General features: G+C 38.5%; 1 protein-coding gene across 9 annotated transcripts in view; it reads right to left on the minus strand.

The window, feature by feature from the left end:
• Positions 1 to 27,684, minus strand: part of LOC115066219 (hemicentin-2-like) — a 469,188-nt gene that overhangs the window by 416,608 nt on the left and 24,896 nt on the right. For all 9 annotated transcript variants that reach the window (XR_007421871.1, XR_007421874.1, XR_007421873.1 and 6 more), the window contains exons 3-4: positions 2,710 to 2,918; positions 2,539 to 2,649 (exon numbers count right to left, since the gene is read on the minus strand). Coding sequence is in view for 5 of the 9 variants with exons in the window: in XM_049449924.1 (XP_049305881.1) it covers positions 2,539 to 2,649; positions 2,710 to 2,918 (320 nt within the window). In the remaining 4 variants the exon portion in view is untranslated. The remainder of the gene's footprint in view (positions 1 to 2,538; positions 2,650 to 2,709; positions 2,919 to 27,684) is intronic.

The raw sequence follows: 27,684 nt of genomic DNA on the forward strand, positions 1-27,684 counted from the left end.
GCTCACCGTAAAGCGAATGCGTGACCTGGCTGCCCGAAAACGGTTGAAGACCGCAAAACAGCTTACATTGACGGAGATGTTTAAAAAACAATGATTTTAATTTCTAAACTTGTATATAAGTACATTTTATTTATATTTAAAACATGTGAAAATTTCATGTTTCTTTCATTTAATTCAATAAAAAAATAGTGCAATATCAAAACGTAGCTTTTATTCTCTCCAATGGCAATTTAAAAAAAAAAATTTGATTATCCGAATATTTGATTATCCGAATGGGTCCCGGTCCCCATTAATTCGGATAATTGGAGTTCTACTGTATATATACTATATGTATGATTTAACAACATCTTCACGGTCTCTACACATACAGATGTATGTATACGTATATGCTTCTTGTTATAGTGAATAGCACTGCAGGAGTAGAGCAGAATGCTTTGTTTAACACTCATCGAATGTACTCGTAATTGACTGCGAAAACCCACACATTCCACGTCAGAAAACACAGGAATATTTGTCAGCTATTAAGAACTCATTTCAAATTATGATTCAATCTTTTCTTATTCATTTAGAACTATCACTATAATTCTAATAACAAATAGGTGTATGTAAACAAAAACTACAGTACCCTGCCAGTAGCTGTATGATTTTGTTTTGTATTTTTGAAGAAAAAAATGATCAAATTTTTCTTACATGAATATTGAACACATGCTTATGTTTTGAAATACAATTTTTTTTATTTATGAATTGTTGTGACTTTTAGCATAAAACAATAGAAAGTAATCTATGCCCGACCCGATGTTCCAAACTACTTCATCACCAATTTTCAGGCAAATCGGTTCAGCCGTTCTAGAGTTATAAATATAGCCATAAATTGCGAAAGCGAGGGTGATTTGATATTATGGTGGAAAAATTTCAAATCGACCTCTATAACTTTCCTACTAAATTGAAAAAAAATCACATTATAAATCGTACACAAGCGGGTGACAAATGATACTTAATTGCAATGTAGAATAAACAAAACGATGTGGGTCAAGTTTTTAGAATTTGTCGAGAACTTCTCGAGAACATTGAAGGCACTAATGTCATGATGCGTATGCAGCAACGCCAGGCCAATCAATCTATTTACTATACCACGTTACGTATGTGGCGAAGTATCGAAAAAGGGCGTTCAGTGCTCGCATTCGTCAGAATAAGCGAGGTCTACACCGCAGTTCTTCAACGTTTCCAAAACAATACTCGGTAACTTGTTGCCTTTTGAATTTAGCGTTTGCCACCAATGGCGCTGCCAGTGATTAAGTTCACCTTTGACTTTCAAACGTCGCACGGCTAAAAGAAGTTTGAATCTATCTATCAAGCAGCTAATAAGATTTTCCATTTATTTGGTTTTCAAAGAACAGACTTTTTTAGAAGCAGCAAACTCAGTGGAAATCCATCCAATACTTCTCTAGAAAAGCGCATCCTGTACAAATTAATCCGACCGACCCGCTCCTTTCTCAGCCTCCAAAACATGATGATAATTATTTCCATTTTTCTATCAAATTCAAGTTCAAATTGGTCAAATTGTGATATTTTAATGAAACTAAATAAGTTTTCGTAAAAACCATGAGAGACCCTTTAGAATTATTCGCAAGTTCTCACACAGAAATTTTCGCGTTTGATGTGTCAGCCACAGATTCTTGGTTTTCGTAAATTTTCAGTTTATCAAATTCGTTGGAATAATAGTTATTCTGGCTTTTTAATAGTTTTACTTACAATTTAAATTTATTAGTGCTCACTTTCACATTTACCTATATTTAACGATCTTGTTATAATTTCTCACTCAAATACTCTTAGTTCGAAGCTTCGCTGCTCAATAACTATCAATAAATAAATCTCCAGGATTTCATCTAAACTTCACATTCCATAATCTGTGAACAAATCATTTAAGGGATTATATAATATATAGTTAGAAGACCGAAAGAAGGGATTTTTTAAGAATTTTTTCTGAGAAAACTTTTAATCCAAAAATTTTTACCATTATTATGGTATTTTCTAACTGTATTTTAAGACTTAGCAGTGGTGAAAATATTTATTTGGAAAGGAACTACAGCTATTCTCTGAGAGCCATTCTAAAAAAATACGATTTGCGATGACCACTATATCTCTGAACTGGATTCTCTGAAATTAAAAAACCAAAAAGAGAAAAAATCTTCAAATAGATACCAAAAAATATATTTAAGAAGCTCGTATTAAAATTTAAGAGTAATCGGCTTAGTCGTTTTCGATTAATGGTGGTAAGTGACTTTGAAAACAACATATTGAGAAAATAAGACATTTCCATGTACTTTGAAACGCCTTTTCAAATTTGCGTTTAACTTCGAAAATATTCAGCGGAGCGATATGAAATTTTCTGTGTGGATTCTTAAATAGAAGTACATACATTAATAAGATAATATTAAAAAAAATCGTTTTTTTATTCTAACAAGGTTATAATTTAGAAAAACTTAATTCGGATTATGCATTTTTATTACTACAATTAAATTAATATTACTAATTTACCCCCAATGGCTTCACATTTTAGTATCACGAAATCGCCTACATTGTATGGTCCAGCCACCGTTGAGCGTTTAAAACCATTTTCATCCCTTATGATGATTTCTTTAGGCAACGCTACAATGAAAGACATTAATCTTTAAATTATCTTCAAAATATTTCAAGTAAAGATCTTACCAATTATTATTAACATAACTCGACTATTGTAGGTTTGTGCTTTCATGAAATCAACCCGACATCTGTACACCCCGGTGTCTGATATTTGGCTATTCCGAATAATTAGTTCCCAAGGATTACCCTCGAATAAAAAATAAGCTCGGTTGCCAAATATACTTTCATCTGACCACCTCCTTGCGGTTTTAGTTATTCCAGATCGTATGTCAACACTGCAATAACAAAAAAAAAATAAGATATCGTAATTACTATACATACATACCAATACCACTGCACAACACTAGGTTAAATTATTTTTCAATAAGCCTATTTCAAAGTTCAAAGGCAAATATTTAGATTTCTAAAGGAGAAAGGAGAAATCACGAATCTACGAGTTCGTAGATGTGCCCGCTCTCTAATAAGTTCAACATACGTATCTCTTAAACCACTAAAGCCACAAAATTTACCCAAATCAAATACTACAAGAACTCCTACCGACGGTGTGAAAATGGATGAAATCGGAAGAGGATCCCACTCACCCTCCAGATAACCCGAACTAAGCCCTTTCTTATTTGCTTAATAATACTTTCAGATGTTATTTGTGTAGCAAACAAGTACGGAAGGGCTCAGCTACGGTGTAACCGACCATTGTGTACTCTCGCAACTTGCCAGGAATAAGGCTAGGAAAAGAATTTCAAATGTTTCCATAATTTTATACTAATAAGTAAGATAGGCTGACTTCGGTTGTAACCGAACATTTTATATTTTGCAACTTGCAAAGCTCGGAAAATTCCTTCAAGTAGTTAGCGAATGAATTAAACTTGGTATTATTGCTATATTTTAGTTCGCGGCACCTAAAATTTTATTAAAAACATCTTCAAATGAGTGATACTCGTATGTATGTGATATTAACTCGACCGAAGAGGCTAAATTTAATATATTGAGTTTATTTAGAAAACGTCAAACAGAGGATCGAAATTCTTTATATTAGGGATATGATGTTTTTTATGAAAACTTATTTAGTTTCATTAAAATATAACAATTTCACCTAATTTGTACATTGCTAAGGTATGCTTGAAAATGTATTTTTAAGGATTTTATTTCAATATAAAACTCACAGACCTACTGTCTTATTCTCATTAGGTTTATTAGAAAAACGAAAATGAATGCATTGAGTATATGGGAGTTGGACGTGTTATCGATTTCATCTATTTTTGCTACTATCGAAATACTACTGTCCGAGGCCTCGGATGAGAGACACCCCTTTTGATGACGACCAAGGCAAACGAATTAAGGACTATGATTTGAGGGCATGCACCTGGAATGTCCGGTCCCTTAATTGGGAAGGTGCCGCTGCCCAGCTGGTTGCTGTCATCGTGAAAATAAAGGCTGACACCACCGCCGACCAAGAAATGCGATGGACGGAACAAGGACAGAGACGAGTAGGTCCTTGTGACATTTACTACAGTGGCCATATAAAGGAGCACAAGTTTGGTGTTGGATTCGTGGTGGGAGCGAGACTCCGCCGCCGAGTACTATCATTCACTCCGGAGAATGAACGTCTAGCCACAATCCGCATCAAAGCGAAGTTCTTCAACATATCGCTGATTTGCGCCCACGCCCCGAAGGAAGAGAAGGACGATGTGACCAAAGATGCCTTTTATGAGTGCTTGGAGCGCACTTATGAGAGATGCCCCCTCCACGATGTCAAAATCGTGCTTGGCGACTTCAACGCCAGGGTGGGCAAAGAAGGTATCTTTGGCACTACGGCTGGTAAATTCAGCCTCCACGAGGAAACATCCCCAAATGGGCTGAGGCTGATGGACTTCGCCGGGGCCCGAAATATGGTTATCTGTGGTACTAGATTCCAGCATAAGAAGATACATCAAGCTACCTGGCTGTCTCCGGATCGAAAAATCACCATCCAGATCGATCATGTTGTGATAGACGGAAGACACGTCTCCAGTGATTTAGATGTGCGTGCGCTCCGAGGTCCTAACATCGACGCGGACCACTATCTTGTTGCAGCCAAGATTCGCACCCGCCTCTGTGCAGCAAAAAACGCACGTCAACAAACACAAGGAAGGTTCGACGTCGAGAAGCTGCAATCACAACAGACGAGACGCATTTGTAGACAGAAACAGAGAGAGGCCGAAATGCGTGAGTACGAAGAGCTTGATAAGCTGGCCGACAGGGGAAATGTTTGAAAATTCTACGAAAAAATGCGGCGGCTTACAGAAGTTTTCAAGACCGGAGCATACTCTTGTAGAACCCCCAAAGGTGATCTAGTCAGCGATGCCCAGAGCATACTTAAATTATGGAGGGAACACTTCTCCAGCCTGCTGAATGGCAGCGAACGCACAACGCCAGGAGAAGGCGAACCCGATTCCCCAATCGATGACGATGGAGCAGACGTTCCACTACCCAACCATGAAGAAGTTCGAATAGCAATTGCCCGCCTGAAGAAAAACAAAGCGGCAGGCGCCGATGGATTGCCGGCCGGGCTATTCAAACACGGCGGCGAAGAGCTGATAAGGTGCATGCATCAGCTTCTTTGCAAAATATGGTCGGACGAAAGTATGCCCAACGATTGAAATTTAAGTGTGCTATGCCCAATCCACAAAAAAGGAGACCCCACAATCTGCGCTAACTACCGTGGGATTAACCTCCTTAACATCGCATATAAGATTCTATCGAGCGTATTGTGTGAAAGATTAAAGCTCACCGCCAACAAACTGATTGGACCTTATTAGTGTGGCTTTAGACCTGGCAAATCAACAACCGACCAGATATTCACCATGCGCCAAATCTTGGAAAATACCCGTGAGAGGAGAATCGACACACACAACCTCTTCGTCGATTTTCAAGCTGCTTTCGTCAGCACGAAAAGGAGCAGCTTAAATGGCGCGATTTTGGTATCCCCGCAAAACTAAAACGGCTGTGTAAGCTGATGTTGAGTAGCACCAAAAGCTCCGTCAGAATCGGGAAGGACCTCTCCGAGCCGTTCGAAACCAAACGAGGTTTCAGACAAGGCGACTCTCTATCGTACGACTTCTTCAATCTGCTGCTGGAGAAAATAGTTCGAGCTGCAGAACTTAATCGAGCAGGTACAATCTTTTATAAGAGTGTACAGCTGCTGACGTATGCAGATGATATTGATATTGATTGGAACCAGCGGAAACACCTTCAACAATGTCAGCCTGGAAATCCAACGCAGGATTACTCTTGCCAACAGGTGCTACTTCGGACTGAGTAGGCAAAAGTAAAGTACTCTCTCGACGAACAAAAGCTAAACTCTATAAGTCGCTCATAATTCCCGTCCTGCTATATGGTGCAGAGGCTTTGACGATGACAACAACCGATGAGTCGACGTTACGAGTTTTCGAGAGAAAAGTTCTGCGAAAGATTTATGGTCCTTTGCGCGTTGGCTACGGCGAATATCGTATTCGATGGAACGATGAGCTGTACGAGATATACGACGACATTGACATAGTTCAGCGAATTAAAAGACAGCGGCTACACTGGCTAGGTCATGTTGTACGGATTAATGAGAACACTCCAGCTCTGAAAGTATTCAACGCAGTACCCGTCGCAGAGGAAGACCTCCACTCCGTTGGAAGGACCAAGTGGAGAAGGACCTGGCTTCGCTTGGAATATCCAATTGGCGCCACGTAGCGAAGAGAAGAGACGACTGGCGCGCTGTTGTTGACTCGGCTATAATCGCGTAAGCGGTGTCTACGCCAGTAAAGAAGAAGAAGAAGGACTACTACTGTCGGAAGTCTACAATATAGTATATACTGGGACCCCATGTTTGGTATCTAGGCGCTTGAACAGTTTTGATTGGATTGGGACAATTTTTGATCATAAGGAGACATATTCTAAACACATTTTTCGTGTAAAGTTCTTTTTTCATATAATATTATAATAATACCCAACGGTTACCTTCCTCCCGCCCAACCAACGCGAGGGGCGCAACCCGCGAACGAGCGGAATTAGCCGAGTCATAAAATGCAAGAGAGTTTTAAGCGTTGCGATCTTAAGCTGCTCAGCTACAGAAACAAAAATTTCAACAGCCAAAATTAAGAACTAAATTAAAGTTTATAATATTTATATGTTACTTGTTAAGAGTGGATAAAATATTTTTTTTAATGGTAAAGAATGAGTCTGCTCGAATTGAAATCATAACATATAGGGCGGAATGGTTCGTTTAACTCAAAATTTGTTCTAGAAAATTTTAAAAATAAGTGTCAGCCTAGTAGAGCACGCGGGAACGTTAAAATTAATGTCAGATAAGAGAGATGGGCTACAGACTGACCCATTTAGTGTTATGAGTTTTACAAAAAATAGTATACCAAGCATCTCCCTACGACTAGCGAGTGTCGGGAGATTTATAAGTTTTAAATTTTTAGTGTAAGGGGGAAGATTTAAACTGGAATCCCAATGCAAATGGTTGAAGGCAAAAAGTAAAAATAGTTTTTGAACGGACTCTAACTTATCCGAATGGACTTGGTAACTAGGGTTCCAAACCACAGATGCATACTCTAATATAGGCCTCACCAAAGATGTAAAAATAATTTTTGTGGTAAGCGGATCTCTAAATTCTTTAGACCAACGTTTAACAAAACTAAAAGCGCCTTTAGCTTTAAAAACCGTGGAAGATGCGAGAAGATAAAAATTGAGTTTGGGGTCCATAGTTACTCCCAGACCAACGAAACTGCTTACTTGCTCCAACGTAAAGTTTTGTATTGCGTATGAAGTAAGGTCTATAGATCTACGTGAAAAGCACATCGTTTTACACTTTTTAAGGTTCAATGGCATGTCATTTCTATCACACCAAGAAACAAGGTTGTTTAAGTCTGTTTGCAACTGACATCTTTCGCTGTTTGAAGTATGCGTTTTAAAAAGTTTTACATCGTCAGCTTATAACAAATCCTTTGAAAACTTAACAACAGATGATATGTCATGAATAAATAACAAGAACAGAATTGGACCATTGATTATGTCAGAAAAAGTATCGTTAAATATGACTTGTTGAATTCTATTACTAAGATAAGAGGCAACCCATTTTATAAATATTGGTTGAAAACCAAGAAAATCAAGTTTATTCAAAAGAATTTTGTTCCGTTATTTTTATTTCTTGCTGGTGTGTGCCCAGTGAAAGTGCTGTAGAAGTACGGGTGGTTTACTCCGATTTCGCACATTTTTGCACTATGACATAAAAATGTTAAAACAATGTCATTTACTAAATTTGGTGGAAATCTGTCGAGCAAGGCCCAAGATATGTGATTTGACATGAAAGATAATACACCACATCAACGCCATGCACTAATAAAGCCACCACACACTAATACACAAGAACATATACCACCCACGCAGACATCACACCTACACACGCAGGATGCTACACATCACAACTCTACATAACCAAACAATCAAAACAAACTGTCCTAGAATCTGAGGCTTCAACAGGCAAGCCAGCTTCCGTCGCAGCATAATCGCGCTTTTCGGATAGACATTAAAATTTTTTAATTCTTTTTTTCGAAATATCTTCGGACAAAATAGAAGTTCGTGGCATACCAAATTTGATTATAATCCGTCGAGCGGAAAAATTTGAAATTTATCAAGCATTTCGTATTCTGTGTCTGAAATAAAAAGCTCTTTTCTTTATAAGTTGTTAAGATGTCAAATGCTCTTGTGCATCTTGTTGTGAAAATGGAAGATATTTTACTTTTGTTATTATTGTAAAACGAAGATGAAAATCCATATTCTTTGAGCAAGAATACCATTGCGCAAAATTTTCGATTAACTCGTATCGCCTAATTGATGAACTAGCCCCACACGATAGTCAGAAAACTTCACTACCTTTAACTGTAAGGGTTCTAGCAGCTTTGAATTTCTTTGGACACGGCTCATAGTAGACTTAGGTAACAACGTCAACTTGCCAATGAGTCAGTCGTCCCTTTCGAGAAGGGAGGAGAAATAAAGTTTTCCAGTTCAAAAGAGGAAGAAACTTTTATAAAAACGCGGCAAGTATTATTGTAATACAAATAATAATATACTACAATAATTTAAGGTAATTTATTTCGAATATATTCCAGATTTTTTAGAAAATTTGGAATAAAAAGCACCATAGGAGCAATTGACTGCATGCATATTGCTATCAATATAATTTGAATAGAAATGAGATGTTTTTATTTACATTATTTTGTTCACCACACGTGTGGGGAAAAGCTTTGCGAATTGAAGCTCTTACTTTTATCAAGATTGCCACCCAAATATACCAAAATATTTCTTACTTGATAAATATTTGAGTTAATCTTCAATAATTTATTAATTTGTCAAGTGCACAGAATAGGGGTGTTAGTTTCATTACTTCAATTTGCTTGTCTAAAATATTAATATTAAGATCAACATAATAAACTCAAATGAAATTTATATGTTATAATTTCAATCAAAGGAGGGTTCAGGCAAGGTATGAGGCTACAAGCCAGAGAATGGATTTAGGAAACTAAACTTTGTGGAAACAAATTTAGACCACTAAAATCGTTTGGAGGTTCCGACAACGAATTTGCAGGGTTCCGCCAGCAAGTTAGGTGTTGGTGGCGTCTGATATTTCCAGCACCATTTAACACCTTAATCACGAGAAATTAAACTGACATACCATTAGCAGATTGAAAGAGCATCCCGTCACCATAAACAATATAACGGAATAAAGAGCAACTAAAGGACGATTTCGTGTATTAGGTAACAAAATAACGCGTGAAACCACTGAAGTATTCGCATTTTCCATGTGCAATCGGTTGAAGATGGTAATACAGGCAAAGATGCCCGAATATGTACTAAGAAATTAATATAAATACCTGCAGACTTTCGTATAAATCAAAGTTAAGTCCTTTTTTCTTAGGCGTACGTAATTAATTTGTAGAGTTTTATAAAATTGTGCAGCATCTTATTTCATATTTATATGACCATATAAAGATTTGCATTTTTATTATTTTTGGTACATTTTAGTTTTTTTTAATAAAGTTAATTTTTGACAAAACAAATATAAGGTTAAACTGATGTTTGCAAATGCTTATAGTTATTAGGCATTTGGGGACCAAGGGAACACGAACTGGGGCTCACGTCTTATTAATGCGAAAGGGAGACAGCTGTACTACCCTATTATGAATAAGCATAATAACCTTGATGGTAAAAAGTATCCGACTTAGATTTTGCTATAGTCAAAAATATAGATAGATCCATTGTGATAGCTGAGCACAGAGAGTTATGTCAGCTATTATTCCGAATTGCATACAACTTTGGAGTCATATTTCTCTGTGACTGATGTGGTAGTCTAGCAGACACCAACAGACACAAAAGAGTATTTTGTACCGTTATTTTCCATACATCTACTCTCTTGTTCTCTATACCTTCTTATTGTGTACTCATGTCTATGTTAGTTTGTTCAGATTGATTGATGTAAGCACACGTCCCATTTTAAGCGAAAAAGTGTCTGCGAGTCAATCACATCAATATTAAGGTAGATGTCTGTGAGACAATCACATCAGTATTTTTGTTATATTCTCAGAGTGTATCTTAAACAACACGTAAGTAAAATTGTTTTTTTAGTTTTGTTATTATGGAGCATTCAAACATATCGCAAGATCCACATTGTTCTAAGAGAACCTGATGAATGCAAAGACCATAATTTTCAGCTTGAAACGGCACTTTTAGGTAATGATGAAGACAATGAAGAACAACATGCGACTACCTCAGAGCCACAAAATATTTGTGAAGAAGTGAATCAACATCCAACAAGCGACTACTACAAAGGTAAGAAAGGATTTATGTGGAGTGCAAGAGAGCGTCCAAAAACATCTAGAACAGCAGCCCATAACATAGTTAGACTACCAGGTCGTCTGCATACTTCTACCTTTGAAGGATATTTACAGCTTTGGTCCAAAATTTTTGACGAATGCATGTTGGAATGTTTAGTACAATATACTAATCAAAAACTCTGTAACTACCGAGCTAAATTTAATAATACTACAAAGGTGGAACTTACGGATACTTATGTAACGGAAATGAAAGCATTCATTGGTCTACTATACTACACTTCAGTTTTTAAATGTAATGACGCAGATCTTCGCACAATATTCGCAACCGATGGCAGTGGCCGTGAAATATTTCGTTGTGGGATGTCAAATTTACGTTTTTCTTCTTTGGTAAACTGCCTTAGGTTGGACGATTCAACCACCAAAGCGGAGCGTCTCAAAGAAGATCAACTTGCACCAATTTCAAATTTCTTCAACAAATTTATCTTAAACAGTCAATTTCAATATACACCCTTTGGTCCCTTTGCATCGATGAAATGTTACTGCCGTTTAAAGGTCACTGCAAGTTTATAATTTACATGCCTCAGAAACCAGCAAAGTATGGCATTAAAATAATGTTGTTAGTCGATGCTCGCACATACTACATTTACAATGCTTATATTTATCATAGTAAAAATTCTGACGGCATAGGGTTAAATGAACAGGAAAGGAAATTGGCAGTACCAACTCAGTCTATATTAAGACTTGTGAAGGATGTCGAAAACTCAAACCGGAACATTACGGCTGACAATTTATATAGAGCTAAATAAACCACTTATGGAAGCTCTGCTGAAAAAGGGATTGACTTACTTAGGAACTCTAAAAAAAAAACTTTCTTACCGTGCAAAACTAGAGAAGTCGGGAGTTCAATGTATGGTTTTACGAAAGAATATACCCTATCATCATATGTACCGAAAAAAATAAAGCTGTTTTGCTGATTTTGTTTTTACACCATTGTCAAGAAATAGATCTTCTTCTTCTTAATTGGCGTAGACACCGCTTACGCGATTATAGCCGAGTTAACAACAGCGCGCCAGTCGTTTCTTCTTTTCGCTACATGGCGCCAATTGGATATTCTAAGCGAAGCCAGTCCTTCTCCACCTGCTCTCTTCAACAGAGTGGAGGTCTTCCTTTTCCTCTGCTTCTCGCGGCGGGTGCAGCGTCGAGTACTTTCAGAGCTGGAGTGTTTTCGTCCATTCGAGCATCATGACCTAGCCAGCGTAGCCGCTGTCTTTTAATTCGCTGAACTATGTCAATGTCATCGTATATCTCGTAAAGCTCATAGTTCCATCGAATGCGATATTCGCCGTGGCCAACGCGCAAAGGACCATAAATCTGTCGCAGAACTTTTCTCTCGAAAACTCGCAATGTCGACTCATCCGTTGTTGACATCGTCCAAGTCTCTGCACCATATAGCAGGACGGGAATTATGAGTGACTTATAGAGTTTAGTTTTTGTTTGTCGAGAGACGACTTTGCTTCTCAATTGCCTACTCAGTCCGAAGCAGCACCTGTTGGCAAGAGTTATCGTGCGTTGGATTTCTAGACTTACATTGTTGGTGGTGCTTATGCTGGTTCCAAGATAGACGAAATTATCTACAACTTCAAAGTTATGACTGTTAACAGTGACGTGAGTGCCAAGTCACGAGTGTGACGACTGTTGGTTTTATGACAGGAGATATTTCGTCTTACCCTCGTTCACTGCCAGACCCAATGAATATCTGGTCGGTTGTTGATTTAGCAGGTCTAAAGCCACACTGATAAGGTCCAATCAGTTTGTTGACGGTGAGCTTTAATCTTTCATACAGTACGCTCGACAGAACCTTATATGCGATGTTGAGGAGGCTAATCCCACAGTAGTTGGCGCAGATTGTGGGGTCTTCTTTTTTATGGATTGGGCATAGCACACTTAAATTCCAATCGTTGGGCATACTTCCGTCCGACCATATTTTACAAAGAAGCTGATGCATGCTCTTTATCAGTTCTTCGACGCCGTGTTTGAATAGCTCGGCCGGAAATCCGACGGCCCCTGCCGCTTTGTTGTTCTTCAGGCGGGCAATTGCTATTCGAACTTCTTCATGGTCGGGTAATGGAACGTCTGCTCCATCGTCATCGATTGGGGAATCGGGTTCGCCTTCTCCTGGCGTTGTGCGTTCACTGCCATTCAGCAGGCTGGAGAAGTGTTCCCTCCATAATTTAATTATGCTCTCGGCATCGGTGACTAGATCACCTTTGGGGGTTCTACAAGAGTATGCTCCGGTCTTGAAACCTTCTGTAAGCCGCCGCATTTTTTCGTAGAATTTTCGAGCATTTCCCCTGTCGGCCAGCTTATCAAGCTCTTCGTACTCACGCATTTAGGCCTCTTTCTTTTTCTGTCTGCAAATGCGTCTCGCTTCCCTCTTTAACTCTCGGTATCTATCCCATCGCGCACGTGTTGTGGTCGATCGTAACGTTGCGAGGTAGGTAGCCTGTTTTCTCTCCGCTTCGACACGGCACTCTTCGTCGCACCAGCTGTTCTTTTGCATTTTCCAAAAACCAATGGTTTCGGTTGCAGCTGTACGTAAAGAGTTTGAAATGCCGTCCCACAGTTTCCTTATACCGAGTTGTTGACGAGTGCTCTCAGAGAGCAGGAGTGCAAGCCGAGTAGAAAATCGTTCGGCTGTCTGTTGTGAACCTTCCTTGTGTTTGTTGGCGTGCACAGAGGCGGGTGCGAATCTTGGCTGCAACAAGATAGTGGTCCGAGTCGATGATAGGACCTTGGAACCCACGCACATCTAAAACACTGGAGACGTGTCTTCCGTCTATCACAACATGATCGATCTGGTTGGTAGTTTTTCGATCCGAAGACAGCGAGGTAGCTTGATGAATCTTCTTATGCTGGAATCTAGTACTACAGATAACCATATTTCGGGCTCTGGCGAAGTCGATCAGCCTCAACCCATTTGGGGATGTTTCCTTGTGGAGCCTGCCAAAGATACCTTCTTTCCCACCTGGCGTTAAGGTCACCAAGCACGATTTTGACAGCTCTCATAAGTGCGCTCCAAGCACTCATGAAAGACATCTTTGGTCACATCGTTCTTCTGTTCTGTCGGGGTGTGGTCGCAAATCAGCGATATGTTGAAAAACCTCCCTTTGATGCGGATTGTGGCTAGACGTTCATTCACCGGAGTGAATGATAGTACTCGGCGACGGAGTCTCTCTCCCACCACGAATCCCACACCTTACTTGCGCTCCTTTATATGACCACTGTAGTAAATTCCACAAGGACCCACTCGTCTCTGTCCTGTCCCGTTCATCGCATATCTTGGAGATGTCAGCCTTTATTTTCACGAGGACAGCAACCAGCTGGGCTGCGGCACCTTCCCAATTAAGGGACCGGACATTCCAGGTGCATGCCCTTAATTCGTAGTGCTCATTTCGTTTGCCATGGTCGTCATCAAAAGGGCTGTCTCTCATCCGAGGCTATTGTTGATTTTCCATTGGGGGGGTTTTTTTACGTGGCGGGTCCCAAGCCCAGCGTACAACTCTATGCAGGGGATGTTTCGCTTTCTCACTTTAGCTCGCCTTCAAACGGATGTTCTTAGGCTACCCAGAGAATACTTGGTCAAAGACCGGAAGTCATGAGCTGCTTGAGTCATATGTAAAATAATCGTTTCTGGCCACTCCCAAGTGAATGGCGATCAGAGAACTTTCCTCACTTGCGTGAACTTCTACACATGACTCCAACTTCCAAGAAATAGATAGTGTTACAAAAAAACCTGTTATGATAGCAGATTACAACCATACAAAAGGAGGAGTTGACGAAATTGATAAAAAGTGTTCGATATATTCATGCAGTCGAAAAACTCGTCGATAGCCTACGACAGTATTTCAAAGGGTACTAGATATGGTTGGTGTTAATACTTTTGTCTTATATCAAATGTGTACTGACAGTGATGTAAAAATGAGAAGACAAACTTTTATGCTCAATCTGGCAAGAGAATTGGTGCTAGACCATATGAAATTCCGAGTGTACGATGAAAGGTTGCCACGAGAACTAAGAATGATGCTCACCAGGGTTCTTGACCAAGATCTACCCCTCCTCCACCAATTATTCAATCTAATCCACTAAATGGAAGAAAATTGTGTTCAATTTGTCCCCAAAAAATAAAAAGGGTAACAAGGTATTGCTGTTGTGATTGCTTAAAGCCAATTTGCCTCCAGTGCTCCAAGCCTCTTTATGAAACCTGCCAGGAAAAGTTGTAGTTTTTATACATATATATATACATATGATCTCAAGTCTTAAGACTGTTTAACTTAAGTGCAAATTAATCAAAATCTAACATTTTTGCTACATAAATTATAACATGAAATATTTTTTGATTATTAAGTTATAGGCTTTAATGTGCCACTTAACATGTTTGTTAATTTTTTTTACAACTAAATTTATTAGTTTTTGTTATCAACTGTTAAATTGAAGTCAAAATAATAAATTATTATTTTTGAGTTGTTCTTTGCTGTTCTAATACAGGTCTATGTTTTTTTTACAGAAATATCATGCCATACCGGTAAATAACACATAACACCAATTTTCGCTTTGAATTAGAAAAATAGCTTTACAAGTAATAACTTAAACTTATAAACAATAAACAAAAATGGTTTTATTAGTTTTACAAAACGGAACTTGGAAAATATAAGACATAGAAATGGTGTCTGGTAGTCTACCACGTCATTAGAATTGTTAGAACTATATCACATCAGTCACAGAGAGTTAAGAAACAGGAAATTTACAGTTTACGAAATATGGTTATCTGTAGTACTAGATTCCAGCATAAGAAGATTCATCAAGCTGCCTGGCTGTCTTCGGATCGAAAAACTACCAACCAGATCGATCATGTTGTAATAGACGGAAGACACGTCTACAGTGTTTTAGATGTGCGTGAGTTACGTCCACTTCCCATTCCAATGAGTCGTTCAACTCGCTTTCAATAAAATGGGACAAATGACAAACAAACAGTTTCAGTTGTTTATACAATGAAACTGCAGACCGATCAAATTTATTGAATTCCGAACTTACAAATTCAATTGTTTGCTTGCACAGCAACATTGTAACCTAATTAAGTTTGTTTTGTATACAACAGCCAAAACTTATTGATCACTGCAATAGTAATTCGATACTTTTTTTTTGTTTATTTTAATAATTTTGGTGCAACGATCGATATATTACATATAAATATAAGTAGTTTTTAAAGAATGTAGTGAGTTCTTAAGAACCAACCGAAATGTAAAGTTCAATAATAAAGATTTTTAAATACAAAATAAAAATTCTTTCGGCATTACTTACGGAAGTGGCACAGTCGGAAATCCACGCAAGTAATCATAAGATTACCACGGTATTAATCTAAAGATTAATAACAATAATAATTTGAACAGTATTAATCTAAAGATTAATAATAAAAATTAAGTCGGTGATTAATCAATTTTATGTGAACCAAGTGAAAAAAAAGAAGAACCATGGCAACCAAATCAAACCAACCCACTCACTTAACGGGTTCGGAGTTAATAAAAGAAGCGTCGAGAATAAAAGAGTATACGGGCAAAGACTACGACGTATCATCCTTTATAAGGGAGGTAGAACTAATTCTCCCCCTTTTCAACAACAACATAGCAATGCAACGATTTATATTTGAGAGGTATGTCAAAAATAAGATCCAAGGACCAGCCCTAGTAGCAATAAGGACATTGGGACAGGAAGCCACATGGATAGACATCAAAGAAGAACTCATCAAACTCACATCTTGCTGCAGAGAAGCAAAAAATGGCTTTACATGGGCGCAAATTGGGGGAATTTATTACGTAAGCTGCTATGCTCGTCCCAGTGCGTCCGTTAGAGAATTTGAAGACTTCCTCCTGGAATTATCATTAGAAAGCAGAGGAAAATCACCGATAATAATGGCAGGCGATTTTAACGCATGGTCTACTGCCTGGGGAAGCAGAAGTTCAAACCACCGCGGGCGCCTAGTTTTGGAATTCCTGAGCCAAACCAACCTCACAATAATGAACAGTGGCACAAAAAATACTTACCAAAACGAAAATAAGGGCTCTGTAATAGACCTGATGTTTGCAAATGACGCACTAAGCAGACACATTAAGTGGAAGGTGTCAGACATGTTCACAAATAGTGACCATATGGCAATCTTCGCAGAAGTTTTATTCTCGCGAGACCAGGAACCCCCACGCAGTAACACTACACATAAACGAAGCTGGAAGAAAACAGATTTTGACACCGACGTTTTTAAGACAGCCTGGAGAGCAGCAATAGCACCAGGCGAAGACGCCACCGACTTAGTATCCGCTGTGCAAAAGGAACTAGTTGCAGCATGCGACGCAACTATGTGCAGGACGAGATACAATAACAATCGAAAACCGGTATACTGGTGGAATGAAGAAATTGCCACGCTGAGAAAGCTCTGTCACTCAGCCCGACGTCGCCTACAACGCAATCAAAGTGGCGAAAACGAAAACCGTCTTAAAGAAGTTTTTAAAAACCATAAGAAGCTTCTAAAGTTAGCTATAATCCGTAGCAAGAAAAACTGTTTTGAAAAGATCTGTAGAGAAGCGAATATAGACCCCTGGGGGACTGCTTATAAAATCTGCATGTCCAAATTCAAAAATAAGCGGCAGCAACCCCAATGCGCTCCGTTCATGAAGAAAGTCGTCGAGGCATTATTTCCGACGCACGATTACTAACGCTGAACAACGAAACGAAGCTGCTGTATCACCCCCACTCGTTACCGAAGAAGAGCTATTGGCCATAGCCAAAAAAATCAAAAACAACAAAGCGCCTGGTATCGACGGAATACCAAACAGAGCTCTAAAGGTGGCCATAATTTCGAAGCCCACTCTTTTTACAAAAATGTACAGCGCATGCATAAAAGAAGGGATGTTCCCCGATCCCTGGAAAGTCCAGCGTCTGGTCTTAATCCCAAAACCCAAAAAACCACCAGATGAACCTTCTTCGTATCGACCTCTGTGTATGCTCGACACAATGGGCAAAGTGTACGAAAGCATAATAAGAAACCGCTTGGAGATTGCAATCCAGGAAGCCGGCGGACTATCAGAAAGACAATACGGCTTCAGAAAACAGAGGTCTACTGTCGATGCACTGAAAGAAGTTGTCGACACTGCGAAAAGAGCAGTAAGTGGCAAAAGATGGAGAGGTGGTCCAAAAGATATTGTGCGCTGATCACCCTGGATGTGAAGAATGCATTCAACTCTGCCAAATGGGAAAATATATTCGAAGCCCTATATGGAATACGCGCCCCTCAGTACCTCATAAAAATCATTAGGAGTTATTTTAAAAATAAAAAGTTGATCTACGACACCACCGAAGGCATAAAGAGCTACCCCATTACAAGCGGAGTACCACAAGGATCTGTTTTAGGCCCTCTCTTATGGAATCTAGTTTATGATGGAGTGCTAAGAATTCCACAGCCTACAAACGTTAAGCTAATCGCATACGCGGACGACCTTATAGTGGTAGCAGTAGGTAAACAACTTGATGACCTACAACATAAATGTAACGAATGTATAAATAGTCTACGCCAATGGTTTTCTTCCAAGAGTTTGGAACTGGCTGAGCACAAAACAGAGGTATTGCTCATAAGCACCAGAAAAATTGAAAAATAGACATCCAGGGTGACGAGCTCACGAGATTATATAAGCTATCAGCGCCACTTACAGAAATTCAAAAGAGAGAAGAGAGAAAGAAGAGCATAACTATATGGCAGCAACGGTGGCAAACCTCAACTAAAGGACGGTGGACCCACAGACTTATACCTGACATACATACGTGGATAAGTAGACGACATGGGGACCTGGATTTCCACCTGACCCAAATATTAAGCGGGCATGGGTGCTTCAGAAGCTATCTATATAAATTTCCAAACGACGTCAGTCCGTATTGTTCGATGTGTATGGAGTCAATAGAAGACTCTGAGCACGTGTTCTTCCATTGTCCTCGGTTTCTAACCATAAGGGGAAAGCTAGAAACAGCACTAGGTGGTAGTTTAACGGTGGAAAGCTTGACTGCACATATGTGTCAGTCCTCTGAGAAGTGGAAAGCTGTTCACGAAGCGGCTACTTCCATCATGACAATATTAAGACAGTTACAGCAGAATAGGCGTCAGTCCGTCTATGCTATAGAGGAGACGTAAAATGTCTTGTCACTCCCATGAAGTAATACCTTATCTGGTGGTTCCGTGGGAGAGTCTTGAGTTGGGAGTAGGTTAGGTTTAGCGGATTAAAGTCCCGCACTCCGGCTTTCGATGCTTCCTCCTACTATAAAAAAAAACACAGAAACTACAAAAATAATGCACAGGAAATTTCCCTAAAATATTACTGGTCAAACATATGTACGTAACGCTTATAAAAAAGGAGTACAAACAGGCAGGCTCTGGATTTCACTTCCGAGTGAATATCTAACAAATTCGTTTTCAATCCGACATTTGGTGTTCTGTGTTTCACTTTCACAATTTCAATTCCACATTTTTTCCAAAATGAATTCCGAGTGAATACGCATGTTCTGGAAAACGAATTCACAAGAAAAATGTCGGTTAGCATTCACTTCAGTTCGAAATTGTGAATTTGGTGCGAGCAAAAATGTAAGTAAATAAAAACGCTTGATTATTGGAATAAATAGACATTTTTTTTTTTTTTTTGTTTCAATATCTATTTTATTTATTGAATCTGCTTTTTGTTTTGAAAGCCTAACAATAAGTAATAAAATCTTAAACCTATTTAAAAACTAGACACGCTCAAGCAAATGATTGAGGTGTTTTGGTGATACATTGCTCCTCAGTACGCGGGCATATCTCTTCTTTTAAGGCGTGTTTGATTGCAGGAATGCACCAAAGCATTAGCCAAAGGGTTTGGGTGATCACGGAGTTTACATATATATTTAATTCTGCTGTCTTCCACTTCTTTCCTTACCATGGAAATACCAAGGTCTTTATGGATATTCTCATTACGCATGTACCATGGTGAACACGTGATTGATCTAAGCATTTTTGATTGGAACCTTTGTATTATGTCTATATTAGTTGCACAGGTCGTACCCCACAGTTGAATGCCATACATCCAAATCGGCTTTATGACCGCATTATATAAAAGCACTTTGTTGTCTAGGCTAAGTTTGGAGTTTTTATTTAATAGCCAATTTAAATTTGCAGCTCTTATCTTCATGCAAGTTATTTTACTAGATATATGTTTTTTCCACGTAAGTCTTCTATCTAGGTGAATACCAAGATAGGTTACTTCATTCGCTTGGGGTACTAAAATATTGTTAATTTTTATTGCCGGACACATTTTTGGTCTAAGCGAAAATGTAACATGCTTACACTTTTGTTCATTTACCTTTATACGCCAGTTAGCTAGCCATTCTTCGACAAACTTTAAGTGCTCGGCTAATATTCTTGATGCTATTATGTGGCATTTGTTACGGCTCACTATAGCTGTGTCGTCCGCAAAAGTAGAAGTTAATACATTGTTAGCTGTTGGAAGATCTGCTGTATATATGATGTATAGTGTTGGGCCTAGAACACTGCCCTGGGGTACACCAGCCCTTATCTGTCTTTCATCAGATATGAAATCTCCCACTTTTACCATAAATTTTCTATTTTTTAAATACGATTCCAATGTTTTATATAATTTTGAAGGTAGAATATTTTTAATCTTGTATAAAAGGCCCTCATGCCATACCTTATCAAACGCCTGAGCCACGTCTAGAAATATAGCTGAACAGTACTCTCTGTGCTCAAATGCTTTTCTTATTTCGTTAGTAATTCTATTTACTTGCTCAATCGTGCTATGTTTTTCACGAAACCCAAATTGGTGCATTGGTACTATATTATTTTCGTGGAGGAAAGGAGTCATCTTTGATAGTAACAATTTTTCAAATATCTTAGAAAGACAGGGTAGAAGACTGATTGGTCTGTATGAAGACGGCTGTGTTAAGTCTTTCCCAGGTTTGTCTATCAAGATGATCTGCGACTTTTTCCACGAATTTGGATAGTGTCCGAGATTAAGAATTGCATTGAAGAGCAAAGAGAGCACCTTTACGGCAATATTTGGTAACTCAATTAGCATTTTTGGGGTAATATTATCATGTCCAGGTGATTTTTTAGGGTTAAGCTCTTTTATTATTCTAGTAACTTCAGAAGTAGAAGTCCTAATAGACACATGCGACTCTTTTGCGGTATTGGGCAAGGTTGGCAACTCAAAGTTGTTCTTTGGGCAATTGGGTTGAAATACCTTTTCTAGGTGATTTGCAAAGCAATTTGCCTTATCCTCATCACTTCGTGCCCAATTACCATTCAACTGTCTTAGAGGCATGTTGGAATCTACTGGTGGCTTGAAAGACTTTTGTGCTTTCCAAAGAGAATTTTGCTTGCGAGAATTTGGACACAGTTTCTTTATATAATTTTCAGTGTTGTGTTCCTCTTCGCATTTAAGCGCTTTTTTTAACTTTCGTACAGCAGATTTCAGTTGAAGCAGAGTTGAAGGGGATCGATTTAACTGCCATTCCCGCCTAGCTCGCCTTTTCTCATTTACAAGTTTCTCTATTTCATTATTGGTGATCTTTCTGAAACCAACTGGTTTGTTATTTCTTTTTGGTGTTGCCAATACAGCTGCATTAGTTATTACGTCATTAATTTCTCTTATATTTTCATCAATGTCTCTTCCTGTATTTATTTTGCAATCAATATTGATGTGGGTGCTTATATACTTTCTATATTTCAACCAGTTAGTTTTATGTGATGTTAGAGAAACTTTTGGCTCAAATATCATGGGCTGTTCGTATAACTTTATTAGTACAGGAGAATGATCAGATGATAAGTCTGTACATGTATCAGCTGTCATAAGCGATCTATCTATATTTTTGACTACAGCAAAATCTATTAAGTCTGGTATTTTTCTTCTATCACTGGGCCAGTATGTCGGCTTACCAGGAGATATTATATCCAGCTTATTATTCTTATTCATAATAGTGAACTACAACTGTCGTCCTTTCGGATTAATAAGACGTGAGCCCCAGTACGTGTGTTTTGCGTTATAATCTCCACCTGCTAGAAATTTTTGACCTAGTGTTCCAAAAAAGTCTTTAAATTCGATTTCTGTAATTTTAAAACGAGGTGGACAGTATATAGCAGTAAGGTTTAAGTCACAACCCCGATTTTTGAGTGAAATTGTTGTAGCTTGTAACTGTGGAGTAGCATGCGATTCTAGGGCATAGTGGTTTAAACGATTTCTAATCAACACTGCCGTGCCACCATGCGCTTTTCCATCTGGATGATTTGTGACATAGACTCTAAATCCCGGAATATTGAAATTATTTTTATTTGTTAAATGAGTTTCTGATATAAGCATTACATCAATATTCTTTTCAGACAGAAATCTGATAATCTCTAATTTATGTTGGTTAACACCGTTGGCATTCCATATACAGATATTTAGTAAGCTCATTTTTTACTTAATAAATTTTGCAGCATTTGATTTTGTGATTTTATTAAATCTTGGATCATGTTTTGCATGGTAGACATAAATTGTGTCATACACTGTGTAAGATTTATAATCATAGTTTCAATACTTCCATTTGGAGGATTTTGCGGCAGTTGCATTTGCACAGTGTTGCCTTTCACCACATTTGCATAGCTTCCTTGCATATTATTATTGATAGAAGTAATAGGATTTGAACTTTTCTCTGAGGTTGCTATAATTTCATTACGGGGTGTTTGTAACATTTGGTTACGACGTGCTTGAATGCCCTGTGACAACTTCGATTTCAAATCTTTATATACTGGACAACCCCTGTAGTTAGCAGTGTGATTTCCTCCACAATTGCTGCATTTTTTATTTAATTCTTCTTTCTTAAGGGTGCATTTCGAAGTGGGATGTAAATCACCACATACCACACAAACACTGCGTAGAGTGCAATATGATTTAGTATGCCCATATTCTTGGCAGTTAGTACATTGTACCGGACCATTTCTTTTATGTGGTTCTTCCACAGTTACTCTGCGATGCAGCAAATATTTCAGATTGTATATAGGATGGGTCTCATTTTTTTTTAGTTGATTCGAATTCGGCAACAATTCAATTTTAAACATTGGCTGTGGTACTTTGTTTCTATTAAATATATTTACAACTGTTTTAATTCCAAAACCACATTCCTCCAATGCTTCTTTCACTTCACTAGAGTTTACGGCGGACTCTATGCCCTTGATTACAACAACTAGGCCCTTAGAGCTCTTCAGTTGATACGAATAATAATTTTTGTTTTTATTCGACAAAAATTTAACGATTTCCATGAAACTTTTTTCAGTGTAGGACTGAATTTTTGTTTCGTCTATATTGCCTTTTTTCAAAGGCACTATATGAAAATTGTTAGTGCCAACAATTTCACTTAAATTCGCAACAAGAGTATTACTGCTACGCTCGCGCAAATATATCGGAGGTGGTTTGGCATTAACGACTGTGGTGGTACCCTTCGCATCGTCGTCTGAACCATTGCTTAGTATGGCAAATCTGTTGCCATTTAAAACTTCCGTTTTATTTTTATTTGGTGTGCTGCCTTGAAATTTTTTAGGATTGACCGCTGATTTAGAAGGACTTAATTTCCTCTTTATATTGACGTAGCGGTCAATGCCTGTTTGTACAGACGGGCTTTTTTTTGTTGGTACACTCTCACCTTGCCTTGTGATTTTCCTCGTTGCCTGCTCGTTTGTTGGTACCTGCAGGCTGGTTGGTGTCAGGGCATTTGTTATTGCCCGATTGTTGTTTTCGGCTGCTACTGCTGACTGCGTTTTTTTCTTCGATTCCTTTTCAGCTGACCGCCGCGATGACTCATCATCGCCGTTACACTTTTTATTTCCAGTAGTTGTGGTTGTTGTTGGGTCTACAAAGCTGAAGTAGGCATTTAAGAAATGCCTACGGCCTTGCTGATGAGGCTGCGAAGCACTCATTATTGTTTGTTTGATTTTTTTTTTTTTTTTGTCTTTTGTTTTCACTTGTTGATTCGTGCACTAATTGTTTATGTTTATTATTATTAATTTGTGTGCACTGTTTTAAATGTTTGTTTACAATTTATAAATTGTTTTTTTTTTTTGTTTTACTTTTTGATTGGTTTTATGATTAGTTTTTTTTGTAAAGATTGAATTCACGGAGCGAGTTAAATAACACGTCCGTGCTCTTTGAACACTCAAAACTGACTTGAGATTTAAATATTTTGTTTTAAAACTGTAACAAGCAATTAAAGTTAAATATTATTTTTACAGGGGTAAACATAAGAATACGGAGCAGGAAGCGATCCTTGTCCACTTCATGGAGTCGCATAAAGACATCGCTCGAGGCTTTGTTAAGGGTGACAAAGTAAAAGTTGATGCCATATGGAAAGAGATGGTGACAGAATTAAATCTGCATGGTCCACCACAGAAAGATATTTCTGGTTGGAAAAAAGTAAGAAAATAATTTTTTTTATACTTTAGCTAATTTTTCTTAATTTGAAATAATATTTCAATAGGTTTGGATGGATTGGAAGGCCTTCATAAGGAAAAAAGTTGCACACAACAACTTAGAAGCGAGGGCAACAGAAGGAGGGCCATTAAACAAGCACATCCTCACTCCAACTGAAGACACAATAGCCCAATTATGTGGTATATATACCGTGGTGGAAGGTATTCCCAGCACAGCAGACTTTGGTGTCCCTTCTGAAAATTGCGATGTTCTGCTCGATTCCGAAGACGTGAGCCTATGGTAACCGACCACTTAAGGAATAATATCGGTGAGCAGACAGGTGCCTTGAAAAGTATTGTAGATGGGTTGCAAGAAAATATTGAGGCCACAAAGGAAATTAACACTAGCATTCAATGCCTTTGTGAAAGAGTAAAAGACTTGACTGAGGAGAACAAAAGACACCACTTCGAAATGGAGCGGCTGCGACAAGAAGAAAATGAAATGAAATATAAAGAGTATGAATTGGCGGAGCTGAAAATGTATTTTAAATACCAGTGCAAACCAAACAGTAATTAACTCCATAATTTCCTCTTTTATAGTTTTTTAAAAAGTATAAACACAGCGATGTTTTTCTTACAATAATAACTTACATTATGACCATACCTGTATTTAATCCATTCATGTACAATTTTGAATTAAATGTTTTGAGTTTTTTGAAATTAGTGAATTTATAATTATTTTAATTTTAGCCTTAATATTGATATTAAAATTAATGACATTTTAAAAGTGACTTTAAATTTGAGTTTGTTTTATTTACTTCGGTGCTTTAAACTTTTAGGAAATTGTATGAAGATGAGTGGCTATATTCTCTCTTAATGTTATGGCTTCAGTATCCAGTGGGGCATCATTTAATACTTCCTCAGCAACTGCGGGTTCCATTGTCTCGACTTCAGTGTCAACAGAAAATAACTCCTGTACTTTGTAGTGTTTGCGAACATTATGTAACGCGCAGCAAACATTTGTTATTTGTACCATCTTTTTTGGTTGGTATTGAAGAGGGCGTGTTAAGCATCTAAACCTGCTTTTTAGCACCCCTATTGTTCTCTCAACGACATTGCGTGCCGAAGAATGCTTTTGATTAAACGTATGCTGCGCTGTGCCAACAAGTGGATCTCTAAAAGACGTTAGCAAAAAAGGCTGAAGTGCACATCCAGCATCGCCTAGAAGCCATGATCCACGTTCTCCGTTATCGTAGCACAGTTGGTAATAATCATGAGCTCTACACATACTCCATATTAAAGAGTCATGACTTGATCCAGGGCGACGGGCATCAACTGCCTTTATAACCATATTATGGTCGCATATCTGCAAAAAATTGTTTAACTGATAAAGCTTGTTTTATAATAAATTTGATTAAATGGCTTACAATATTGCGTTAATGCTAAAGTATCCTTTCCGATTGTAAAAAAGGCTATGATCTGTATGCGGCTTACATAATTGTATATGCGTTCCGCCTACACAACCAATTATTCCAGGTATACCAAAACTTCGTTGAAAATGCTGTTTCGATTTAGTCAGCTCACTTTCGGTCATACTTAATAGAATCCACTGAGGGCATAGGTAGGTAGGTAGGTAGGTGTGCAGCCCTATCGGGCTCAATTAGCACTGATGTGCCATTTTGGTACACTATTCGTAGAACCTCCTGTATCTGCTGTTACGTTCCACCTTCTCTCTCAAACTATTTTGAGGTTTCGATGAAACTACTTATGTCCGATATGCTTTTGGTGGAAATCCATTCAAGGTTTGGTGCTTGGTGGATTCCGAGTGTTTTGTGTCGGATCTGTGCCAGAGCTGGGCATTCGCAGAGAAAGTGGAAGATTGTTTCTTTGTTCCCTGCTACTCCGCAGCCACGGCAGATGTCGTTGTAGGGCATACCCATCTTGGACGCATGTTCCCCAAATGGCCAGTGCCCTGTTGTGGTAGCTGTTATTCTGTAAATACTTTTTCTTGACCTATTTAATAGGTCGTTGGTTCTTTTCCTGTCGTATGTTGGCCATAATTGTTTAGTTATGACGCATTTTGTAATGTTTTTCCACCTGTTGTTAGCAATTTGTTGAAATTATCTATTGATCTCTCCTTTGATCGATCCTAGCGGGCTCGACATGAGCTCCGCCTCGGATTCATTGAGGAAAGCCCCTGCCTTTGCCAACTCATCTGCTTTTTCGTTACCGAAAATGTTCCTGTGGCCGGGAACCCAGATCAAGTTTAGCTGGAGCTTGTCTTTTATTGAGCTTAGTACTCTCTTGCAGCTGTGAACTACACTGGAATTTGTCATGGGTGAAGACAATGCCAGGAGGGCCGCTTGGCTATCCGTAAATATAGTTGCTTTATGTATATTCCCGTGGTTTGCTAATAGAACTTCGCAGGCTTTTGCTATGCCTAGTACTTCTGCTTGGAAGATGCTAGCCGAGTTCGGTAGACGTATAGAGAGAGATATGCCCAGATCAGCGGAGAATACCCCCGTGCCCACACCGCAGTCCATTTTGGACCCGTCGGTATAGACTGAGGTGGTACCCTCCTCTGCAATTGAACCTCTTCTCCATTCTCGTCTAGATGGTACGGGCATAAGTACCTTTCCAAAATTTTCAATACCCTTGCTGTAACTTTTGCTACCGTGCTGCGCCCCATAGAAATGCAACTATCCTTGCCAACAGCCTTTTGGAAACCACCTTCTGCTAGGAATCTTAATGTTGCCGCGAGGTGTAATTGCACTGGAATAAACGTGTGCTTTATGTAATTGTCCACAACGTTTAGCAGCATAAGGAAAGCGTCTTTGTTGACCCTGTAGTTGGACACAAAACTATGGAATATTTGATTATAATTGGACTAAATACAAATAAATACGTACTTACGCCAACTCAGTCACATCAAATGGATTTGAATGGTCTCGCAGTATCCTTCTATTAAGAGCTGCTTCTGCATGATCCGCCATTTCCATATAAATAATGGCAAACGCAGTTAAAGCACTCATTTTGCGATTTTTCTTCAAAAATTTATTATTTATTTTGGGTAAATTGACAGCTGTCAGCTGTTAAGTTCATTTTTGCGGTGAATGAAAAACGAGTTCTAAAATGAACAAAAAGTTCGGATTTCAGAACACCAAATCCAAATTCACTCGGATTTAGGTTTATTTTCATATTCACTTTCACTCGGATTCCAGAACCTGCCTGAAAGACTGTGAAATCTGTATCACAAACAAATACGAACGCCGACCAAACAAACAACCAATTGTTTCCGCACTAACGCCAAACAAAGTAGACGAATACATACACTTCAAGGAAAGGTACATACAAATACGTCGACGAGATTTTTTCACAAATATAACCAAACGCAAAATTTTTAATGACTAATAACGATCTATCCTTTACAAGCATATGTGCACAACAAATTTATAAACAACTAGCTGACCCCGCAGCCGTTGTCCTGCGTGAAATTATGTAGTTTGAAATGAAAACGCAGCTTTTTCGGTTTCTGTTCCGGTGTACAGAAAAGATGGTTTTCCACCTCGTGATCACGCTACGGAAACGGAATACGTTTGAACTGAAATGGCAAATCGTTAGAAGTCAAAGGGATTCGTAGGATCAAGCATTCTG

The sequence above is a fragment of the Bactrocera dorsalis genome, chromosome 2, assembly GCF_023373825.1.
Source record: "Bactrocera dorsalis isolate Fly_Bdor chromosome 2, ASM2337382v1, whole genome shotgun sequence".
Lineage (NCBI taxonomy): Eukaryota > Metazoa > Arthropoda > Insecta > Diptera > Tephritidae > Bactrocera > Bactrocera dorsalis.